At 41.6% G+C, this 24544-nt stretch overlaps 1 protein-coding gene across 14 annotated transcripts in view; it reads right to left on the reverse strand.

Annotated features, from left to right (window-relative positions):
- Positions 1–24544, reverse strand: part of GRIP1 (glutamate receptor interacting protein 1) — a 509665-nt gene that overhangs the window by 68960 nt on the left and 416161 nt on the right. For 5 of the 14 annotated variants that reach the window (XM_075931263.2, XM_075931223.2, XM_075931239.2 and 2 more), the window contains exons 8-11: positions 9684–9831; positions 7895–8064; positions 2926–3081; positions 2125–2280 (exon numbers count right to left, since the gene is read on the reverse strand). In XM_075931263.2, coding sequence (XP_075787378.1) covers positions 2125–2280; positions 2926–3081; positions 7895–8064; positions 9684–9831 — 630 coding nt within the window. The remainder of the gene's footprint in view (positions 1–2124; positions 2281–2925; positions 3082–7894; positions 8065–9683; positions 9832–24544) is intronic. The other 9 variants (XM_075931230.2, XM_075931244.2, XM_075931322.2 and 6 more) reach the window with 3 other exon arrangements.

The following is a 24544-nucleotide window of genomic DNA, read 5'->3' on the forward strand; positions in this document are numbered from 1 at the left end:
ATAGCATTTAACTTAATAAAGGGGAACTACACAAAATTGAGAAAGCTAGTTAAACAGAAATTAAAAGGAACAATGACAAGAGTGAAATGCCTGCATGGAAACTATTTAAAATTTATAATAAAATTTATAATAAAGACTCATACCAAAGGCTTCTGGACAATCCCTGGACAACCCAAGTACTAAAGGAGCACTCAAAAAGACAAGGCCATTGCAGAGAAGCAAAATCAATACTTTGTACTGGCCTTCTTTGCAGAGGATGTGAGGGAGATTATCACCCCTGAGCCATTCTTTTTAGGTGACATATCTGAGGAACTTTCCCAGATTGAGGTGTTAGCAGAACTTGTTTTGGAACAACTTGATAAACAGCAATAATATCCCAGGACTAGCTGGGATGGCATTCATCCAAGAGTTCTTATGGAACTCACATATGATATCATAAAGCAATAAACTATCATATGTAACCTATCTGTTAAATCAGCCTCTGTACCACTAGAGGATAGTGAATATAAAATTAATAATAATAAAAAAAAAGACTCCAGAGGCAATTATAGGCCAGTGACTGAGTACACTGAGAGTTAGTTAAAATTATAGTAAAACCCAGAACATTCAGACATGTAATTGAACACAATATGTTTGGGTGGGGGTGGGGGAGGGGAAATCAACACAACTTTTATAAAGAGAAATCGTGCCTCACCAATCTTATTAGAAATCTTTGAGGGCGTCAACAAGCCAGGGGACAAGTGTGATCCTGTTGATACAATGTACTTGGCTTTTCTGAAAGCCTTTGACAAAGTCCCACACCAAAAGCTCTTAAGGAAGCTAAACAGTTACAGGATAAGAGTGAAGATCCTCTCATGCACTGGTAATAGGTTAAAAAAAAAAGAAATAAAGGGTAAGAATTAGTGGTCAATTTTCACAATAGTGAAAGAGATAAATAGTGTGGTCACTCAAGGATCTGTTCTGGGGCCGGTGTTGTTCAACATATTCACTAAAGAACTGGAAGATGGAATAAACAGTGAGGTGGTCAAAATCTGCAGACAATACAAAGTAACTCAAAATAGTTAAGTTCAAAGCTGACTGCAAAGAATTACTAAGTGATCTCACTAAGCTATGTGACTGACAACAAAATGGAAGATGAATTGAAAAATGTGAAGAAAAGCACATTGGAAAACATAATTCCAACTGTACACACTAAATGACGGGGTTTAATAGCTGTTTCCACTCAAGAAAGGGATCTTGAAGTGGATAGCACACGGGAGCTTTGTTGGAAAAAAGCGCCAGTCTAGACGCTGATCTTGAGGAAAATAAAGCCTTTTCCGAAAGATCCCTTATCCGACAAAGCTCCGTGCGGAAAAAAAGCGGCAGCCATTTTTATGCTAATGAAGCGGGGGATATTTAAATCCCTGCTTCATTAGCAATTGCGATACATCTAATTCACATTCCTTTTACGAAAAAGGGATGTAGTCTAGACGTAGCCTATGGGATAAACTTAAAAAACAACAAATTGTCTGGTAGCACTTTATAGACTAATAAAACATGTAGATGGTATCATGAGCTTTCATGGGCACAGCCCACTTCTTCAGATGAAAGTATTTCATGCATCGCAAGTCAACCTGTAGAACTTTTTGCCATGGGATGTTGTGAAGGCCAAAAGCATAAGTGGGTTCCAAAAATTATTAGATAAGTTCATGGAGGATAGGTCTATTTTTGGCTATTAGCCAGAGCAACTGGTATAATAAAATGGTGTATATATTTTATGCCGACTGTAATGATTGTACAAGTTGAATGGATAAATTCACCCAACTATGTTTAAATACTAGGGGAAGGGGCATCCAAAATTAGTATTGCATACTCATCCAGAGAGCACTGAAGCAAACTACACTAAAATAATATATATCTTTAATTATGGGTTACACAAACTAGAAGTAATCAACACATTTTAGTGTTGGATACTAACAGTGCACATTGCTGAGTACTGCTCACCAAATGGAACAACATCTAAACTACTTCCCCTCTCCTGACAACTCCTCTTCAATACATTTACTAAAGTAAAACTGCAGTAAACATTTCTCTCATCTTGTTTCCCCAGCCCGTTTGTTGCAAATGACAGCTATTACTACCTACATGAGCTTTTGAAGTCCTTCTTTTTCAGTCGTCGCCTCATCATTGTTCCGCGTGGGCTGGTGGAGTAGAGACTACGAGGTAAAGTCCCCATGTTCAGGGAACTCAGGCTGTATGCACTCATGGAGGTAGGGGAGAAGGATGAAGACACCAAAGCTGCTGTAAAAAATTGGACACTTGGCACATAGAACTTTAGAACAAGGAACAGAGCAGCAACATGAATCTGCGCGTATGGTGCTCAAAAATGGTTTGTGAATCTAGTAACGAAGACACATATACATTTTTAGGTATGACCCTAGATAATAGCATAGCCAGAATTTCAACACCATGTGAGGTATAAAAGGAACTAGGAACTAGCTAAGACACTGTAGACAGAAAAATAAAAATATGTACTATATACTTTAAGCAAAGTACATACAATAAATATTTTTGATACACACCCATGAATCAACATAAATCAAGGTTTCTGGATACTGATTCTAGAAATGCATTTTTATTAGGTGATTTCTGACATAAAATCTGTAAGCCATTCTTTGTATTCAAAGATTATGCTGCACATAAGGTGCTCAAACCTATTGATCTAGAAATATGGTTGAAAAACCAGGTACATGAAAATTTTCAAGCCTTTTCCAATCTACAAAGGCTGTCCCGTCAAAAAAAAAAGGGCATAATTTGTCAGAAATAACCATGTCATCATTCAAGTGCAACACCCACATCTTTAAAGTGCAACTGAAACAAGAGAAGAGTGAGAGGAAGAAGAAGAAAAATATATATATGTCAGCAGGAAAAAGCATGGAACATTACGAAGGTTTTTTTGAGGAGGCGTTTTCTGGAATTTCAAGGCTGGCATCCTGCAATGGTCAGGGTGGTAGGTGTTATAATGGTGGTAGGTGAGGAGGCTGCTGTGGTTGTTGGCACAGGAATCCCAGGTAAGTTGCCTGTTGCTCCTTTGAACCTTCACTGCCCATATGAAGGGATGACAGGAAATAAGAAAACAAAAAGGGACCAGAGAAGAGGGAGAGGTAACTGAATTGCATAAATAAAAAATAACAAAAATAAAAGCAGTTTGAAAAGGGGGTAGAAATTAATATGGCTTTGTCCCTTTTTTTGGTGATCTGCAAACACTGTGACCAACTTCAGGGATGGAAACCTTTCATCTTCCCGGAAATAATGCTTCTTATAGCTTTTTTAAAAAGATAAGTACTGAATCAATTTCTAATTTCCTTCTGGCCTTAAGAGTGAAGATTAAAAACTTTTTAGAAAAATACTTGAGTCGACATTATTGAGATGTATGATATATGACTAGTAATTACAGATTTGCAAATCTCCACTAGCATTAGCAGGACTTGTATATATTAAGAAAATAAAAAGGGACTATAAATCACATTTCCCACAATGATTTGAAGTGGTTTACGTGTCAGTCATTTCGATTTTCTATGTTGACATTTTAATTTTGCCAGCATCCATCATTGGCATTATATCACCCTGGGCAATAAACTACTTCACTCAGCCATCAGCACAAAAATCCTATCTTAGGGTCTGATAAATAAAGACAAAACAAAAGTCCAAAGTCACCATTTATGATTTTGCAGGGTGACCATAAAATTAAAAATTTCCAGATTAAAATTAAGATGATATTTGATTCCTACTCAGGTTTGAGCAAAATGGGAGGGGGGGGGGCGGCGGCTAAAATTTGTCATGAAAAAGATGGTAGGGGAGAAGGCAATGACACGTTGATTAATTTGCCAAAAGCCAGAGAGGCTGCTCCTAAACTATACACAATTATACAGATAAATAGCTACCCTCGTTTTTAGTATGGAGATGCAACTCTAGATGCTTCATGGTCTGTTCACTCTGAACAAGATGAAACACAGTGTGTTGTGACCTGTTGTCAGTGATTAATTTGTAAAGAGAAAGGTGCTGTGGCTCAAATAATTAGGTGTCAGGCTCAAACAATTTTTTTAACTTTCATAACTGGCACAGAATTCCCCAAGATGCTGGGGCTATAAACTGCCACACTTAGAGTTGCCAGGGCTCAGCACCAGCAAACCCTAGCACAAATTAAGCATGACCTGTATTCCCTATTAGCTTCAATTTCATATTTAAAGATGAGGGGAGATCGGGGCTGTAATGTTAAGCACTATGCGCTGCATTTGGACCAAGGCCCAACTACATGCCAGAGGAACAGCTATAGTTTTTCTCCATTTTATATGATAGAAAAAACAGGATCTCTCACTTGGTTGAATACATTAAATCCTTCCTTATCTCAATAAAAATGCACCCCTCCCTCCTCTAAGCCCAGTGGAATGTTTCATTACAACGAAGGGTGAGTGAGGAAAGGTAAAAGGAAAGGAATGTATTTGACTTAAAGAAAATATTTTGCCAAAACCTCTTTATAAACTGTCATAAGGCACTAAAATTAGGACATTCAGATCCTGGACAGAACCACTCAGCCTCACTTCAAAGTCCAATAGACCAATGCCTGAACCAGGGGCATAGCGATGGGTGGGCCTATGTGGGCCATGGCATCCAGCATCCACTTAGCATCCAGGCCTACACAAATCCGGGCTGAATCCACAGGTTGGGACTCCTGACACTAGTTGGTTGTCCTCCAGCCTGGTCACATAGCTCTCCTGCCAGCATTGCGTGCTCCTGCCCTGGTCTCCAGCCCCAGTGCTGGCTCCTTAAGGGCATGCCTCATTGGGTATGTCTGGGCAGGGCTAGTATTGGGGCAGAAACCGAACTGTGTTTGGGAGGGGTGGGCAGTGCTTCAGCCCCGGTGGAGCCCCCCTCTGCTCCAGGGGTACAGCCAGTGTGCCTTGGGTTCCCCATCCCTCTTCCCCCATTTTGCCAGGGCACTGGATCCCTCTTGCATTTCCTCCCCTTTTTGCCCCTCCCAGAGCATCAGATCCCTCCTGCCCCCTTCCCATGGCACTGAATCCCTCATGCCCCTCTCTACAGGACACTAGATCCCACCTGCATATCTGATCCTTCCTGCCCCTGATCATTCCTTCCCCCTGGGCGCTCCATTCCTCGTGCTGCCCCCATCACTTCCTGCCTATCTGAAAGCGGGGCCCACCCACTTTTCCTGTCCTAGCTATACCACTGGCCTGAACAGCTCACCAATCTAATTCTAATAGACATAACTGTGAAGAAGTTTACAAAAATGTATACAGCAAACAGGATATGTGGCCAGGAAAACCCCAGCAGTCCTAGTAACAATCTATTTCAATATTTTGTTTTAATGAATCAAACCTACTCTAGATTCCTATCATATCTTTTCAAATTCATCTGATTCTTCTGCTGATAATCTATGTCAATGTGTGAATTTTAACCATAGTGTAAAAATTAAAATCTGATAAGAATAATGCAGTGAGGCAGATTTTCATTATGTTCAGGTTGGTATGAGCCCTGTTTAATTAAAAAGGCTGCTTCCAGCAGGAAATTATCTGGCGCATTTGTTTTTTTTTCTTTTATGCTGCAGACAGGTATAAAGTGTCCTGTGAGGTGGAAAGTCGATACAAATTAAGTTTCCATATCTTGTGGAATGATTATTCCAGTTCAACAAGAATTCTGTATAAACCTATAGCATGTATATTAGTAATTGACTGAGTTATGACAGTCTAGGATTTCTTAACATTGCAATAAATTTCATGGGACAACAGTAGACAAAGGAATGAGCCTGGCATTCCAATATAAAAGAAAAAACCCTTAAAAACAGGATCTCTTGCGCTTTTTGGGGGAGGAGGGCCTCAATCCTCTATTCTTCCATTCACTCTCTTTAGATTTTTTTACTTTAGTTTTGTTTTGGGTTGGTTGAGGGTTTTTTGTTTTTGTTTTTTGCCAGCTCATAATTCAGAACATGTTCTAGGGCAAATAGCATTCAACGGCGAGAGCCTTAATGATTCAACAGTTCATAGAATCATAGAAGAGGGTGGTGCAAAGCACTCATATCATCCAGTCCATCTCTTAGCCAATGAAGGACTGTTCCTAAGAGTACATTTGTTTCCATAAAGCATGTTTCCTCTAAGTAGACTGTGATTTTTAAGTAACACCATCTGGGAGTCTATACTCAAAACATTTGGGCTCTTCTGGTTAACTTAAGGCATCTGTCTAGCGAGAGCACCTATAGAAAGACACCATTGTATGCACATCACTGAATCCTCCTGATGTCATTTCACAAAGCTTAATGCCCATATATAACAAAACAGCTATACTGGCTTCCAGATTGTAGTTGTGCTAGATGAAGGGGATTGGTATACAGATTGAACCCTCTCTAGTCCGGCACCCTCAGGACCTGAATGGTGCTGAACCAGAGAATGTGCCAGACCACAGGAGGTCAATTTTGTCAAGCAGCATTACCAACACTTCCACTGCTTACTGGGCTCTTAGAAGACATTTGGGGTTAAATTAGAGTTAAACAACAGTACAGAACACTGAGCGCCAGCACTGGTGGCTGTAAAAAATAATTTATGGAACCACAGGAAACTTGGCCATGCCCATGATAAGTGCACATCCAGCTAAGTAAAATCATATTGGACGATGGATATTGCCAAACCAGAGAGTGTTCGACTAGAGAGTTTCAACCTGTATAACAGAAGCCTTGAAGGTCAGTGGTTATTTTAGCATTGTCTTAAAAGCAAACTGTAATCAGCTATACAACCAGATTGCTACTGAATAAAATCATTTGGCCATGGTTCTCAACTTTTAACAGAAAAGAGCCACTTCCTCCTCAAAGGGAATTTCAAACAGCTACAAAACAGCCACATATGACATCTTTGCCTCATGATGTTGCATAGTCTGTAAGGGTATGTCTACACTTGCACCCTCTTTCGAGAGTGGGATACAAATGAAGACATTAGAAATGGCAAATGAAGCCGGGATTTAAATATCCCACGCTTCATTTGCAGAATCGCATTATGGTGCTATTTCAAAACAGTGCTATTGTAGGGATAACATATCAATGTATTAAAAATGTGATTCCCCCAAGTGGAAGTGACTCCCCATAATTTGTTCCTCACAACTTAAAGTGTTTAGATTTATTATTATTATTTGTTAAGATTGTTAAATGTTTAGATTTATAATTATTGCCCCTCTAGAATATAATATTAGGACTATGTAGCATGGAATTATAATATAATATCAGGAAACAGCAAACTGAACTAGAGTAGGGACTATGGAGAAGTGTCCATAAACAAACATTACAATTTTTAAATATCAAATTGAGTAGCAGAGTAATTTGAAAAGCTCCCTTGAGAAGGATGGCATCTCAATGACAATGTTATTTAAAAGAGAAATTCAGTGTTTTGGAAGTACTGAGAGATGAGTCTCAAGAACTTATCAGGAATGACAGAAAGCAGGTGAATCTATGGGCATTTATAATACTCTTCAAAGTGAAAATTTTTAAAAAGTTGGTAATGATCCATATTGTTTCCATTTTGTGAAGCTATTCTGAGTATAATTCATTATTTGTTTGTTTTTTTCATATACTTAAGGCATAACCACCAACTCTTTTTTATGACTGGAATTATACAGAGGTACAATCAGCAAAACATTCTCTCCTTATTTTTAGGAATTTCTGAGGCTAGATCGAGGTAAACAGAGAGTAGAGTAGGCAACTGGCAAAGGGATTTCAGAAGCATAATCTGGAGAGCTGAAAAGAGAGGTTACAGAGAAAATTGCCTTAATATCTTTTCCCCATTTTGCAGCGATGGTAGTAGCTATGAAGATGCAAGAAAGAGGAAGTGCGGTCCAGGGCCACAAATTCCCTTACCATGTTCTGGTCCCTTCAATGCTAATCGAGTCTGATGGTGAGGAAGGATCTCAAGTTTCACATTGTCTGCTGTATTAGCCAAGAACTGTGTTGCTTCTGCCAACGTACAATACTCCATGCTGGTACCATCAATGGACAGAATATGGTCTCCTGCATGTAGTGCACCACATCTATACAAAGGGAAAAAAACTCAGTATGATAAAGTTTGCTCTTTGATTAGATTATGAGTTTTGTAGCCTTCAAATTGGTCATGACAATTATGATACTTCATTTTTAAGAGAAAAACTTTGTATTTTTTATAAGGATTGTCCCTGGCCAAACTTTAAGTCTATTAGTACAAATCTTAAATACAAGTCAGCAAACACAGTATATGTCAAGACGTCACTCACACAACTGGAACGGGGTACTAGTTAACTAGTAATATATGTGTGAATGGCAGCAGAATAAATGAGAAGAACTTAAGGAGACTCAGCAAGCCTGCTCATATCCCTCACACAAGCACCCAGTTCATCATTTTTTGAGTTATTCATAGTTAAACATTTATTAGTACAAAATCTGTCAATGATGATGAAATTATGCGGTAGTCAAACAAATAATGAAACCAGGGCTGGCATGGTGACTCAAGGAGCGGGGTGGGGAGGGGGCTAGATGCTACATCTTGCTGCACTCAAGAGACTGGCTACTGGATGAGTTGAGAAATGCAAACACAGCATCCCGACGTACCAGTCAAGTGGACAGCTCCTTTAATTGGTTACCCCCTGTGGAATGGGAGAAAACAGAGGGAGAAAATTAAAGCATCCTGCACCATTGAGCTGGAGAACATCTCTGGATCAATGGCCGTCACTCTCAAAGGTTCTACTGTAGGGTCAAGCCCACAGTGGAGCTGTAGACTCACTGTTACAAGTGGGTGCTACTAACAGCACCATTGTCAAAGGGAGATTACAAGGAAGGGTGACTGGCGACATGCAGGAGAAATTTGCTGCTGAAACACAATATTTTAAGTAAATTAAAAAAAAGATCCCACAGCTTCAGTATAGAAGTTACATCATCTGAGGGAAAATATCTAATTTTTTTCCCCTTGTTTGTAAGTGTAATTTCATCTCACTATGTGGGAATTTTTCAAATGGAGCTGAAAAAGAGATTTTCTTTATAAAATATCTCTAAAATACAGAAGCCAGTCTTTCTAATACCTCAGTGGTATTCTAAAATATAAAAAAGAAAAAAATAAGGGAGTTCCATTTCACTGTGCCAAAAGAATCAACCAGGTACCCTTAAAGAGCACTTCACGGTTGCTAAGTCTCAAAATTTACTTGCTTTGACAAATGTTTCATACTCTGGGATTTACTTTAAGAATTCTATCAGGGTACTTATTTTTAAAGCTAATTGCTGCTGCAGCATTATATTTTTAAATATCTCCCACCCCAGCAAACCTTCAAATTACTGTGCAGCACAGCATAAACAAACATGTTCAGACATACCATAAAGTGGAGACAGTGTTTGTTTATGGGATGACATAGGGTATTGTTGGGAGTTGGTTTGATTTTACCGTAGTTTGGTGCTGTGTGAATGAGCAAAAGTAAAATGGTGTCTTAGAAACTTTTTAAAAGCTCTATAGTATGGACAAACTGTCTGCCAAGATGGATTCGTTTTAAACTCTAACAACACAGACAACATCTTCTTCAGTCAAATTCATCTCAAATTCCAAGCAAAGTTACTATAAACAACAACAAAAATACTGATATTAAATGGATGTGTAATCCTATAATGTAGGGTCCTCTGTAGCACTCACCTGTCTGCTATGCTTGCAGATTTGATTTTGTCTATGACAATGACCTGTTTGTTACAGCACATCGAGGTAGTTAGTGCAACCCCAAGAGCAGCACCAGGAGTTTTGGCAACTTCAACTAGCAATGGTCCAGATGCTGTTGCTACTGAATCTGTTAAAATTAGACCAAAAAGAATATTTCAGTATTACACCAATTTGGTATTTGTGCCATTTTCATATTTCAGGTGCACAGAAAATCTCTACAAGTGTATTTATCTAGGCCACAAACAGGAAATACACATTGGACAGCAGAGTTCCAGAGAGAGCAATTATGGAGTTTAAAAAATTAACAAGGGGCCTATATTTTGAGTGCGGAGTGAATGAAAGTGAGAGCAGTTTGGTTTCTAGAACTGTGATATTTTGCTTTTGAAGCTCAAGAGACAGGAGGCTGACAGAATGGCAGGGCCCCTAGGCAAGATGAGGCGGGTCTGGCTCCATGCCCCCCAGAAAGGGGGGGAAGGGAGACTTTAGGTGGAAGGGGCAGGGCTGGGGGCTCTGTGTCATGCTTCCTCTCCGTGCCCAATGCTCAGTGACTCAGAGCATACCACATGTGGTGCCGGTGGCAACCTTTTCAAATGTAGAATCCATTCTGAAAATATTTTAAACAATATCTGTCACAAATGCTTCTGGTGAACCATCTTTTTCTGTATTGAAATGAATTAAAAATTATTTGTGAATATGATGAGTCAGGAACAGTTGACAAGTTCAGCAATATTGACAATTGAAAGTGCTTCTTTATAAAATATTATTTACAATGACTTAATTGATGATTTTGTAAAGAAAAAGTGTAGAAAAGAGAGTTATCAGAATATTATTTTCAAATTGAAAAATATGTTTCTTCAGAAGAAGTTAACTTTTATTTGTCCATTCATACGTCATCTATACATTTTATTTTTACATATTTTTCATGTTAGCTTAATGAAAATACAAGCTTTCATCTAGACCAGAAGTTCCCATCTGTGCTCCGAGAACACCATTCAAGTGGACTGAGAAAAAGTTATTTTTTTAAAATAAAATGCTTATCCAAAGCTATTTACAATAGTTAGCTAATGGTTCAAACAATAATTGGAAAGATCATTAAGTGGTCCACTGAGATACTCAGCAATTTTCAAATGGTCTATGAAAAAAAGAGTTAGACTACAAAAAACAAACAAAGTACCTCACTTTATTTTCATTTACTTCTTTTTACTTATAATATAGGAAGAGGATGAAGTAAAAACAATGAAATATGGGAGGCGCAGGAAGAGTGAATGGTCTTTTTCTTGGCTGGGTTCCTAGGGGGACCCCAAAAACGAAGCTGAGCATAGAGCCCCACTAACTCTAAATCCACCACTGAATATCCTGTCTTCTGCCAAAGGCCAATGTCAGATGCCCCAGAGGGACTGAACAGAACAGGTAATCCTCAAGTGATCCCTCCCCTGTCACCCATTTCCAGCTTCTGACAAACAGAGACCAGGGATACCATTCCTACCCATCCTGGCTATTAGAAATGGCTACTAGAAATAGTATGAAAAGCAGAAGAGAGAACTGTCTGTTGTAATTCAAGTGATACCTGCCATACATACCCTGTCACTAATAAAGAAAAAGAACAGTTCAAAGATAGCAACTCAATAACTGGCCAAGAAGAAAGCACCAAATAAATAGAAAGAAAGAAAGAAAGAAAGAAAGAAAGAAAGAAAGAAAGAAAGAAAGAAAGAAAGAAAGAAAGAAAGAAAGAAAGAAAGAAAGAAAGAAAGAAAGAAAGAAAGAAAGAAAGAAAGAAAGAAAGAAAGAAAGAAAGAAAGAAAGAAAGAAAGAAGCAAATGAATCTAATTAGAGACTCTGTGTTGAGGAACTAAGCCCAAAATATCTGTTACCCAGATCAATGGAAAAAGACGGTACTTTGCCTCATGAATGCCAAGATAAAGCATGTGATAATGAGAGTGAAAAATAACTGGAGAATCCCTGTCAACTATTGACATTCAAGCTACAAATGAGACAAGTGAAGGGAGCTTTGATAAAATGAAAGTGCATTTCAGGGATATAAAAAGACAACTGAAAACTCAGACAAAGTAACTAGATCTTTTCAGAAGTCTTCCCAGTGCTCAGCATCAGTGGAGAAAGGAGAATATTAACACTGCAGGAAACTTAATGGATGTAAGTACTAGTTTTGGTTCACAGAACAATGGGATGCCTGCTGTGAGGAGAAGCAAATGTTTAGATGGGATGGCCTCCACATAAGCTGCTGGAACTGAAACTGAGAGTGTTTATTAGCTGAAATTTAAACTAGGTAGGAAACAGGTAAAGAGGACATGAGGTTTTTTTTTATTGAATCTTAAAGAATCTGTCATCTATTTCCAATACATATAGTATGATAGAAAATGGTATACTGCAGAATAGGAAGAATGTAATGGAGTGATTCTAGAGACAACTCCAACTGGCATCCTTATCCTGGACAAGGAGAAGGAACTATCCAAGAAAAAGCCAAAAATAGCAAGTCAACAAGCAGCCAAGAAAAAACACTGAACGGGAACCAGTTCACATTCTTATTGTCACAAACTATAAATACAGGGAAAACGCAGTGTATAAAGCAAATAAACAGAACTGCAAATATTAAGTTATGGAAGTGGGGCTGTCCTCATAATGAGTACAAAAGAATGAAAAGGATTATAGAGCAGAAAGGAATTGTTCATCAGTTGAAAGGTTTTAGCTAATTATTTTTCACATTGCTGCCTATGAAGTAGATGGCGATTATCCTCTCTTTCTTGCAGACAGAAAATCCAGTCAGAGAAATTAAGGCTAACATTTCCACTCATTTGGGGTGCCTCGATTTTGTGCCCAACTAAGACACCTGGTTTTCAGAGGTGCCAGGCATGTATATACATTACTGAAATCAATTAAAATAACAGGCACTCAGCAACTCCAAAAATCAGGCCAAAAACATCTCAAGTGGAGTTCCCCAAAACAGAGGCATCCAGAAGTATCCTTCTGAAACATTTCCCCCTATCTGACTTGCCTATTGCAAAAGATGGTGTCCTCTGTAAAGACAAGAACTAATGAGCTCCTGGCTCTCCGCTGTTGCCATTTTTTCAGCCGATTTTTTCCACTGATATTTAGAATTACAAACAAGTTAGCTGAGCATCAGTATTGTATGGTACTCTGTGAAGAAGCAAGCCTTTTTGTTAAAATATTGTAGTAAAGTGCTGTACTGATAAAGAGGCTGCAAGTGATAAATGTTAACCTGGCATTGGCCTATCACTAGACAATACTTCCCATAACGTACATCTCTTCTACAATGGCAAAGAAATAAGAAGTACTAATGTCATTTGGTGATAATCAGTCAATGTCTCAAGATACAGCTGCAATTATTGTAAAAGCTACTTGTGAGAGGAAAAATCAGCTTATGCCCTGGCTGCATTTCTACATGTCTCTTGAGATGTACTGGGAAGGTAAACTAAACTACAGTAGACAAGGTGAATAAATAAAACAGCTACATTAGAAAACGAAGAAGAAAAGCAATGGAGTGTGTCTAATAGAGAAAAACAAATGCAAGAAAGAGAAATCTGGAAAGGATAATCAACTGCATATCCCCTGACAGAGAAGGATTAGTTTATCATGTTGAAGTAAACCATGGGTATGAAAAATGAATCATACAGATATAAATTATTCATGTCTAAAGATGTTTCAGTCATTAAGATATTTACACCATGACTGAAGCATTTACACACCGTGTTGATTTACTGGCTATGTAATTATATAAGATATCCTGATGAATGTTTGCATGGAAAACACTCTAGAATTTTTATTTCGTTAATCAGATTCCCCTCTTTCGAACAGTGCATCTCAATCAGTATACAAGGCTTGATTAAATCCTCCCAGAGGCTGTGAAATTACTTTCTGCATGCTAACAACAACCTTGCCTAGCTCATGTTTCTTTAGATAAATAGCAGGGAACCTTTTTTGCTTGTCAAGTTTGATCATTAGCAAACAGGACTATCATATTAAATGTACTACTCAAACAGTGATGGGCAAACCGGTCTGGATAAAGTAAGTTACCCCTCGTCTGAGAACAAATGCAAAGAGAACAATTGTCAAGGATCAAAAAGTCTTGCTAACTTCTTGTATTTTTTTCCTTTTCAAAGTCTGATTTAAGATAGGAAGTGCTGAAATAATATGAGAACAGCATTTCTGGAGAGATTCCAAGCTTTATTTCTAACTCTATGTGTTCTGCACTTTTCTACAAATGGAAGGGAGAGGGAGGTGCTTGTTTGGGAGCTCAGGTTCTTTAGTAAAAGGTAGATAGGCATAACCACCACAACCGTGACAAACTGAAAACAATCATTTACAACATTTTTAAATCAGAGAGAGAGAGAGAGAGAGAGAGAAGGGGAAGAGATTTCACACAGTTTGTTGAGGTTAAAAGGGAGCAGCTGTTGAAACACACAGCTATCCAAAGACTTCTGGTTTTACTCCATCTGATATCTGGATTCTCCAGTGGCTTCTCTTCTTCTAGGTGTCCCAAATTTCTACAACCAATTCACCTAAGAGATACATAAAGCAAAGCCTCCATAGTCCTTTTTTGTTGTGTTACTTTGACCAAAGCCAGTAAAAATGCAGTGAGCCAAAAAGGGGTTTTTAAACAAGTGGCTTTCTAATGGCAAGTGATCATCAGTACATGAATCACAGGCACTCAGTAAATCTGATTCTTCCCAAAGTGAAAGGAGAGATCATAGTCAGTTCCCAGGAGTTCTTGTGTTAACCGGAAAAGAAATCCAAACTGACAGCAAATCTCTGCCAGTTTCTACAAAGTGCTGATAAACAGATGTGGGAAAGGAAGAACCTTGCCCTGGTAAAAGACTGCTGCATCTCAGTGTCAAATGATTTAAAAAAGTAATCACAATTAATCATGAGATTTAAAAAAAATTGTGATTCACTGCAGTTTTAATCACACTGTTAAACAATAATAGAATACCATTTATCTAAATTGTTGTGGATGTTTTCTACATTTTCACATATATTGATTTCAATTACAACATAGAAAACAGTGTACCACAGACACTCAATGTTAATTTTATTACAACTATATGCACAGTAAAAAAGATACATATTGTATTTTTCAGTTCACCCCATGAAAGTACTGTAGAACAAGCTCGATCATAAAAGTACAACTTACAGATATAATTTTTTTTACATAACTGCACTCAAAATAAAGCAATGTAAAACTGAAGAGCCTACAAGTCCACTCAGTCCTACCTCTTGTTCAGCAAAATCACTCAAACATGTTTGTTTACATTTGCAGGAAGCTAATGCTGCCTGCTTTTTTACAATGTCATCTGAAAGTGAGAACAGGTGTTCGCCGTAAGGTATTTATGTACCATTTAAGTGAAACATGTGTAATCCTTTCATGCGCTGATCACCATTCAAAAGGACACACCTCCATGTTGATGACGGGTTCTGCTTGGTAACAGTCCAAAGCTGTGCAGACTAATGCACGTTCATTTTCATTATCAGGCTCAGAAGCTACCAGCAAAAGGTCAATTTTCTTTTTTGGTGATTTGGGTTCTGTAGTCGTGTCCATCAGTGTTGCTCTTTTAAGACTTCTGACTAGGGATGTTAAGAAGTGTGTAATTTGTTAATTGTGTATAGTCGACCAAAATTTTATTGACTATACGATTCATTGATAAGGGTTAGCATTGCAAGCACTCCGTCCTGGCTTGTGCTGGGCCCCGGGAGCTACCCCCGCTGCAGCTCTGCATGCAACGTATTTTAGGAGCTGGTAGGCAGGCAGCCTGGCTCACACCAGCTCCAGGAGCTACCCCCACTGTGGCTCTGCAGGGAAAGTAATTTAGGAGCCAGAAGGCAGGCTGCCTGGCTCAGTTCTGAGAACTACCCCCGCTGTGGCTCTGAATGAAAAGTAACTTAGGAGCCGGCGGGTAGGCAGTCTAGCTCAGTCCTGGGAGCTATGTGCATGTTATTGCAGAGTTGCAGCTGGGGTAGCTCCTGGGACTCGGCACAAGCCAGGACTGAGCCAGGCTGCCTGCCCCTAGCTCCTAAAATACTCTTAATGCAGAGCTGCAGCAGGGGTAGGTCTTGGATCCGGTGTGAGCTGGAACTGAACCAGGCCTCCTGCGCACTGGCTCCTAAATTACTTTGCATTCAGAGCTGCAGCAGGGGTAGCTCCTGGGACCCGGTGTGAGCCAGGCTGCTGGCCAGTGCACTAAAAAATGTCCTGGCAGAGCTGCGGCAGGGAGGTGGGTAGTGGTGGTGATGGTGAGCAGGGGCGGATATAGGGCAGGGCGAGCGGGGCGACCGCCCCGGGCCCCGCGCTTCAAGAAGCCCCGCGCATGCACCGTGGTGCCACCGCACATGCGCTGTGTCAAAGGGGGGCCCCGCAAAATTGTGCTGCTCCGGGCCCTGCAAAATCCTCATCTGCCCCGATGGTGAGCCTTTGCTTATAGTTTAATCGGCTACACTATTACATCCCTACTTCTGACAGCACGTTTCATGCTTCTGTTATGATCAGTCACATAGATTGCAATCTGTCCCTTCCCTACTAAGGATGTTAAAATGTGGATAATTGACTAGTCACAGTACCCCACTGACCTCGGACTCCATGCTACACTGCATGCCACTAGGAGCCCAGGGTTAGCTAGGGACTCCCCAGCTGATCCCGGGTTCCGGGGAAATGTGTATTTTAGCAAAAGGGTGGTCTTTTGAATAATTGACTTAAAAAACTACTAGGGGGCTGTGCCCCCTGCTTGCTACGCTCACCAACCACCCTCTTGCTGTCCACTTTTGTGCCTGGTTATTTCCCATCTTTACTGTGTGGTAGTGCTCCAGCTGTGCCCTTCCAGCTGGCAAGTAAGCTCCCGCCATGGGGCTGGGACATGCTCTGTGCAAACAAGGCACAATGGAGAGACACAGAACCATGGGGGAAACCCCAGCTTTATGCACCCCCACCGTACTGAGAACCAGATTTGGAAGAGAGATCAGTGGGGTAATCTGGGTTACTCATCATTATGTTTAGGCAGCCCCTTCTCCCGTCTGCCCAGCCCCACGGAACACCTGCTACCAAGCCAGGGCCCAACTGCTTCTGCTCTCCCCCTCTACTTCCACTCCCCACATCACGTGGGAACAATAGTTGCCTCCCTGTCCCATCCCCCTGAACCAATGGCGCTAGAGCTGGGACTCAGGCAGCTGGAGCTAGCTGGGCCACTCCAGCTGAGGAGTGGGGCACAGGGGCCAGTGTGTGGCCAGCAGCAGCTGCTGCACGTGCGTCTTCTCCGCCTGGAGTGTGAGCCAAGTGCCTGCGCACCAAGCACCTGAGCACTGGGAAGAGGGGAAGGAGAGGCCGTGTGGTGCCTGCCTCCCCAGAGAACTGGCAAGGAATAAAGGAGGAGGCTGAATGGCTGAGGGTGGAGGAGAGCAGCGGGATGCATAGTGGTTTGATGATGTCACTTTGTTGTCCTGCAGTAAAAATATTTTTATAAATAGAGATATGTCTGAAGATCCAAGTGTTTAAGGATAAAGCTGAATACTCAGATTGTGCATGTAAACATCTATGAATGGATTTTTTTAGTGATGTGATTTTGTAATCTTCAGCAACAAACTAATGAAATGTTAAATTTAAAGCAATTTTAAACTAAGGTCCAGTAAACATAGTAATGATGTAGCCTATCAAGTTGCTTGCCTATCATTTTAATAATACGGTTGTGTTGATTTAGATTAATTCATTAATATATTAATGGGTAGATTTAGCACAGAGGTAATAGTTAAGAGCAGTAATGCAAGAAATCTGCTAAAGGCCATTTATAAGATCAGCAGAAGCTAAGTAGAGCAGGTTTCTATGGTTGAGACACTGATCTCACCCAGACACAGATCATAGCTTATTTAGAGCAAAAAGGGAAACTTATGTCAGGGACCTTTCACCCTCATAGGATGGTAGGGAAAATACCCTCAGGCTCAGCAGTTGCATTGTCATATACAAAGTCCCAAAATAACTGGTTCAGGCTGAGCTGAAGGAATCAGGATACAGGATGTGATAAATGACCACAAAGTCCTATTGTAACAAATTGATGTATAGGATAATAAAGTTGACCTATAGGAAAAGAACACTTCAGTCTTAGAAACATTCCCTACTGAATATGTATCAAACATGTCAGTGTCACATTGTATAAAAGTGGGACCCCAGCCACGGGGCGACAGGAAGAAGAAGATGTAAGTCCTTGGAAGGGCCAGAATGATGACCCCTGGTGATGATGGGGAAGGTGAAAGTAATGAGAAAGATGATGGGCTAATACTTAAGATTGTTCTAAAAGGAATGAGGTAAGTATATGGAAATATGGATGTGTGTTCCCTATCTTATTAAATTGGGGTGTTCGTGACTGTGCTAACTGCATTAATAAACTATACAAATATACAAGAGTTTCTATAGTGTGAGTGTTGCAACTGTGCATATCAGGGTTTCCAACCGTAGAATAATTGAATATTGGGCCTGATCCTGGGACAAAGAACCTGCCAACCCTAAAGGTGGTTAAATTAAAACGTAATCTTAGATCAGGCAACAATGCACAACTGTTTTTGTTAATACATTCAGAGTTGGTACATGCCTGTTGAATGGTTTCATTAATAATGACTCTTTCACACAGGTCAATGTTATTGTGATGGGGCATCTGGCCCTTTACGTGTAAAACCTAGCTCTGGGAAAGGGCTGAGAGCAAAGCCCACAGCTGAGGCTGATATTGCCAATTAGGGTCCATCTGAGGCTGTATAAAAAAGGGCTCCTGGAGGGATGGAGATAGACTTGCTCTTGCTGTGGAGCAGGAGGGACTTAGCTGCCAGGGAAGCTAGAGGTGTCCGGACTTGGAGCAGGGCTGGGAGAAGGCAGGCAAGGCTGGGGAAAATCTGGCCAGGCAAACTCCCAGGCTGCAAGGCCTGAGACTACTAGGTCTGCAGAGAGGCAGCCAGGAGATGCAAAAGCAGCAGGTCTACACCCATGGCCAATGATGAGTGGCCATTTCAGACTGCAGTTTGCCCTGAGGAAAGGGGACAGATGATGACTGGCAGTGGGTCACTGAAGCAAGGTGGATATAGAGTGCTGGGGGTTTTCTGAGGGGGAGGACTGTGGCAGGGCAGTACTCAGAGGTGAAGGGAAAAAAACTGGCAACCATGGGTGAGACACTGGCGAAAAGGGGGCACGCAAGGACTGAAGAGCTAATTCCCAGAGTGTCCAGCAGAAGGCGTCTGTGGTGGTGAGGCCCACCCAGTCACAGTTATGTTAACAGGTCTGGCAAGTTAGAAGGCTTTTCACTCTTATGTTAACAAATCCACTCCATGCTCTCTACCCTGTATGCCTGGCTGAGACCCACATCTCCTGGCATCTGATGCCACATTTTCCTGAGGCAATATGGAATGGAGCACACAAGGTCACATGCCCTCTCTAGATTTCCATCAGGTTTGCACCAGAATATGGCCAGAAGCAGCTTTCTGCCCTGTGTGGGAGGTAAGGGACAGGAGATACTTCCAGCACAGCGGATGAGGGTGGGAGGGGATGACCTGGTATCTTTGCAGAGCACATCTTTTCTCCCTCCCCTTCCCTGTGGCTGGATGCAGCTTGTCCCTTCCTACCTGCAAAGAGTCAAAAGGCAAACAACACCTCCACACTGCTGCTGGCTGCTGCTGTAACCCAGCTGCCGCCTGTCTCCCACTACAGAGCAGTCAGGAAGAGGTTAAACCCTAAGGTTGCACAGTCCACCAGGGAACCTGACTGCAGGGTCTTCATCCAACTCACCCAGAGGTGTGTGTTGGTAGGGTACCTATGTGATGGAGCAGCTCCTCGCTCCTTGGGACAGGACCCAAGGTGGGGGCTGGGAGTTTGTGAAGATGATGCTACGCCCCTGCTTGGGGGGCTGCTGTGGAGCCTGCAGTTTTGGGGTGCGAACAGGCTGGAACTCGCCCTCCAGCACCACAGTGCCAGTGCTGTGCAGAGCTTTGGCACATACAGGGCTTGGCTCTTTCCTGGCCAGTGCCCCAGGCTGGAGGATTTTGGGCTTTCCCAGGGCCCTGGGCCCTGCCAGAGATAGTGGAGGAAGGAAGGAGCCTGCTAGCCAGACTGTTAGTGAGCTGAGCACTCTGACTAGGGGTTTGTTCTCACAGTACTAGGAGTTGGATGCACACTGCCGGGGGGATATGGAAGAACAGCGGGGTTGGGTGGCGAAAGGTCATAGCAGAGAGATGACAGTGAGGGGGAAAACAAAGGGCTGATGGGAGGGCAGCAGAGGTGACAAATTATCAGCCACTGCCAAGTGCCTGCCTGCACACACCAGACTCTACAGCTTACAGCACTTAGGCAGTGCCAGCCAGAAACAGGACAGAGCCCTTCTGACCAAGAGCTGGCACGGAGTTGGCCAGTAGCAGGACCCATCAATACTGATGGAATGGGGGACAGGATATACGGGACAATTTGCCGATTTTTAAGAAAAAAGCCAGAAAACCTGAAGGAAGGCTTAAATATGGGACTGTCTCTAAAAATGGGACATCTGATCATCTTACTTCCAATACATTTGAGCCGGGCATTTTCCAATACTAACATCTGGTCACCCTGTGTTGGCTCATTTCTCTCTCTCTCACACACAATCTCATTTACTTTAATTGTTATGGCATTTCATTAACTCAGATTTAATGCCAAGCAGATGATTAACCTAGCCTCACTTTCCCCTCTCCCACACATGGCTGATGGTTTCTTAATGTCATCACTCTAACTCTCAAGAGTGTTATATATTTTATTTAAATCACATAATGCACTTCCAGGGTGGCTTGCCTCTATAATCCTCACTTTGGGGAAAAAAACACTAGCATCAATGTTAGCCATGGACTAATATGGGTCTATTTAAAAAACAAGACTTGGGTAGAGGTTGAATGATTTAGGGAAATAGTAGTAGCAGCCACAGGGAGAGCTAGCACAGCTGTTACAGAGAAAATGACTGCTGCATCTCAAGGCCAAGGGAGCAACATTACATCCAGCAATGACCATTATCAATCATAATCTTATACTATTCTTCATACTCTATGGTCTGGTAAAGGTCATGAGTAAACCATACAGTTCTGGCATTGGTATTCAGTTTTACTAATATAACATCATGTTTGCACTCTAGCTTTGTCCACGCTTCATTAAACAGAGTAACCTTTTTTATTTCAGATCTTGTGGGGAAATTAGAAACATCCTTCAGCCAGCAAACACTGATAATGAAGGCTGAAAAGCCAAAATCATCGACAGTAATTCAAATTCTCTCAAGAACTGGAAGAAAATATTAATATGGTTAATGATCTGTGACACTTTAGCCCAAAATACATTTTGGAATGAAATAAGCTGGTACTATGCAACTGCAAACAGTACTAGGGTAGGAAAGCAGGCAAGTTTATTTAATAATAAAACAACATTTTAAAATGAAATAATATTCTTATTAAAAGGTTTTACGGAAGTCCAAGAGGCCCAGCATATAACCTACCACAACATGTGTATTCACAATCCCCTTCTGATTTTGGGAAATGTGTGTGTTCCATTAAGACTGAAGAATGAATAATAAGAGCACAAGAATGGCCGTAGAGGATCAGACCAATGGCCCATCTAGCTTAGTGTCATGTTTTTGAGAGTGGACAGTACCAGAGCTCCAGGGGGAACAAAGTGAACAGAGCATGTGGAGTAATCCTATCTTCCCTTCCTGGCTTCTGGTCATCAGAAGTTTAGTATCATCCCAAACATGGAGTTACATGCCTCTCCACCTTTGCTAATAGCCATTATGGGACTAATTAAAAATATTTTTTAACCAGTTATGTGTTTGGACAGCACAACATAACATGGCAATGAGTGCAACAGGCTAATCGTATTTTGTGTGAACAAACACTTCCTCCTGTTTGTATTACACCTGCTGCTTATTCACGGACAAGGTCGGCTCCTGGACTTCTGTGCTAAGTGACGCAAGATGGGAAGAAGATGGACAGCCATTGGTGGGTAAAGAACAGGTTAGGAACTATTTAGAAAAGCTAAACGTACACAAATCCATGGGTCCAGACTTAACGCACCCGAGGGTACTGAGGGAGTTGGCAAATGTCATTGAGGAGCCTTTGGCCATTATCTTTGAAAAGTCGTGGAGATCGGGAGAAATCCCGGATGATTGGAAAAAGGCAAATGTAGTGCCCATCTTCAAAAAAAGGGAAGAAGGACGATCCAGGGAACTATAGGCCGGTCAGTCTTACCTCGGTTCCCGGAAAAATCATGGAAGGGATTCTAAAGGAATCCATTTTGAGACACTTGGATGAGAGGAAAGTGATCAGGAATAGTCAGCATGGATTCACAAAGGGCAAGTCGTGCCTGACCAATCTGATTAGCTTCTATGATGAGGTAACTGGCTCGGTGGACATGGGAAAGTCAGTGGATGTTATATACCTTGACTTTAGCAAGGCTTTTGATATGGTCTCCCACAATATTCTTGCCAGCAAGTTAAGGGAATGTGGATTGGATAAATGGACGGTAAGATGGATAGAAAGATGGCTAGAAGGCCGGGCCCAGCAGGTAGTGATCAACGGTTCGATGTCAGGATGGCGGTCGGTTTCTAGTGGAGTGCCCCAAGGTTCGGTTCTAGGACCGGTTTTGTTCAATATCTTTATTAATGACCTGGATGAGGGGATAGATTGCACCCTCAGCAAGTTTGCGGATGACACTAAGCTGGGGGGAGAGGTAGATACGCTTAAGGGCAGAGATAGGATCCAGAGTGACTTAGACAAATTGGAGAATTGGGCCACTAGAAATCTCATGAGATTCAACAAAGACAAGTGTAGAGTCCTGCACTTGGGACGGAAGAATCCCAAGCATAGTTACAGGCTGGGGACCAACCAGTTAAGTTGTAGTTCTGCAGAAAAGGACCTGGGGGTTACAATGGATGAGAAGCTAGATATGAGTCAACAGTGTGCCCTTGTAGCCAAGAAGGCTAATGGCATATTAGGATGCATTAAGAGGAGCATTGCCAGCAGATCCAGAGATGTCATTATTCCCCTTTATTCGGCTTTGGTGAGGCCACATCTGGAGTATTGTGTCCAGTTCTGGGCCCCCCACTACAAAAAGGATGCGGAAGCATTGGAGAGGGTCCAGCGGAGGGCAACCAAAATGATTAGGGGGCTGGAGCATATGACCTACGAGGAGAGGCTGAGGGACTTGGGACTGTTTAGTCTGCAGAAGCGAAGAGTGAGGGGGGATTTGATAGCAGCCTTCAACTTCCTGAAGGGAGGTTCCAAAGAGGATGGAGAGAGGCTGTTCTCAGTAGTGACAGATGGCAGAACAAGGAGCAATGGTCTCAAGTTGTGGTGGGAGAGGTCCAGATTGGATATTAGGAAAAACTATTTTACTAGAAGGGTAGTGAAGCACTGGAATGGGTTACCTAGGGAAGTAGTGGAGTCTCCATCCCTAGAGGTATTTAAGTCTCGGCTTGACAAAGCCCTGGACGGGTTGATTTAGTTGGAATTGGTCCTGCCTAGAGCAGGGGGCTGAACTTGACGACCTTCTGGGGTCTCTTCCAGTTCTATGATTCTATAAGGGGATGGTTGGATGAAATAACATGATCTTGGTAACTAATTGACCATACATTATCAGTTGGAAATAGGTCAATGGAGGGATGATAGGAGTTGCTATAGGGAACTTTCTGGGTGTCTGGCTGGTGAGTCTTGCCCACATGCTCAGGGTTTGGCTGATCGCCATATTTGGGGTCGGGAAGGAATTTTCCTCCAGGGTAGATTGGCAGAGGCCCTGGAGGTTTTTCGCCTTCCTCTGTAGCATTGGGCACAGATTACAGCTGAAGGACTCTCTGCATGTTGGGTCCTTCAAAGTATTTGAATGCTTCAATATCTTTGATATAGGTGAGAGGATTATTCTAAGAGGGGTGGTTGAGATTCTGTGGCCTGCACTGTGCAGGGGGTTAGACTAGATGATCATAATGGTCCCTTCTGACCTTAAAGTCTATGAATCTATGAATCTATGAATTTAATCGGTTGATTCATTTTTTGAATTATGGGAAAGATACACTACACTTTTTTATTCACCTTTGCCAAACAATTAATGATTTCACAGATCTCTATTATACCCACTTACTTGTCTCTTTTTCAGGGCTGGCCTTACCATGAGGTGAACTGAGGCGGCCGCCTCAGGTGCCAGACTGTGTGGGGGCGCCACTAGGACCCAGAGTGTTGAAAATTGTGTCTGCTGCTGGTGCATATGTATTCTCTCTGCAGTACCATGAGTGGAGTAGAACAGGAAGAAGGCAGAATTGAGACCTTTCAAAGTTTTGGCCCAAGCGAGGAGGCGTGAGAGCGTCATTTGAGCTCCCTGCCTCAGGTGCTATAATGTTGTGGGTTGGCCCGGCTCTTTTTTAAGATGAAAAGCCCTAATTTTTTTCAATCGTTTCTCTTAAGGAAGTTATTCTATATCCTTGATCATCTTTAAAAGCAGTGGGGAATCCTATGGCACCTTAAAGACAGATTCATTTGGACATAAGCTTTTGTGGGTAAAAACCACTTCCTCAGATGCATTGGAGTCACTGACTCCAATGCATCTGAGGAAGTGGTTTTTACCCAACAGCAGGGTAGTATGCACATCTGTTATTTATTGCAATAATTACTATGATATCTGTAAGCTGACCTACATTAGGTGTAGTGTAGCTATGCCTTGTGGTATTGATATGTAAGCACTTGCAAATGTTGTCAATATGCTAGCCTTCATGAATTATATTTAAATGAAACTCTATTTTGTTTGAACAACGAGAAGTCCTGTGGCACCTTATAGACTAACAGATTTATTG

This window comes from Pelodiscus sinensis, chromosome 1 (genome assembly GCF_052426305.1).
Source record: "Pelodiscus sinensis isolate ZL-2025 chromosome 1, ASM5242630v1, whole genome shotgun sequence".
In the NCBI taxonomy this organism is placed as follows: Eukaryota; Metazoa; Chordata; order Testudines; family Trionychidae; genus Pelodiscus; species Pelodiscus sinensis.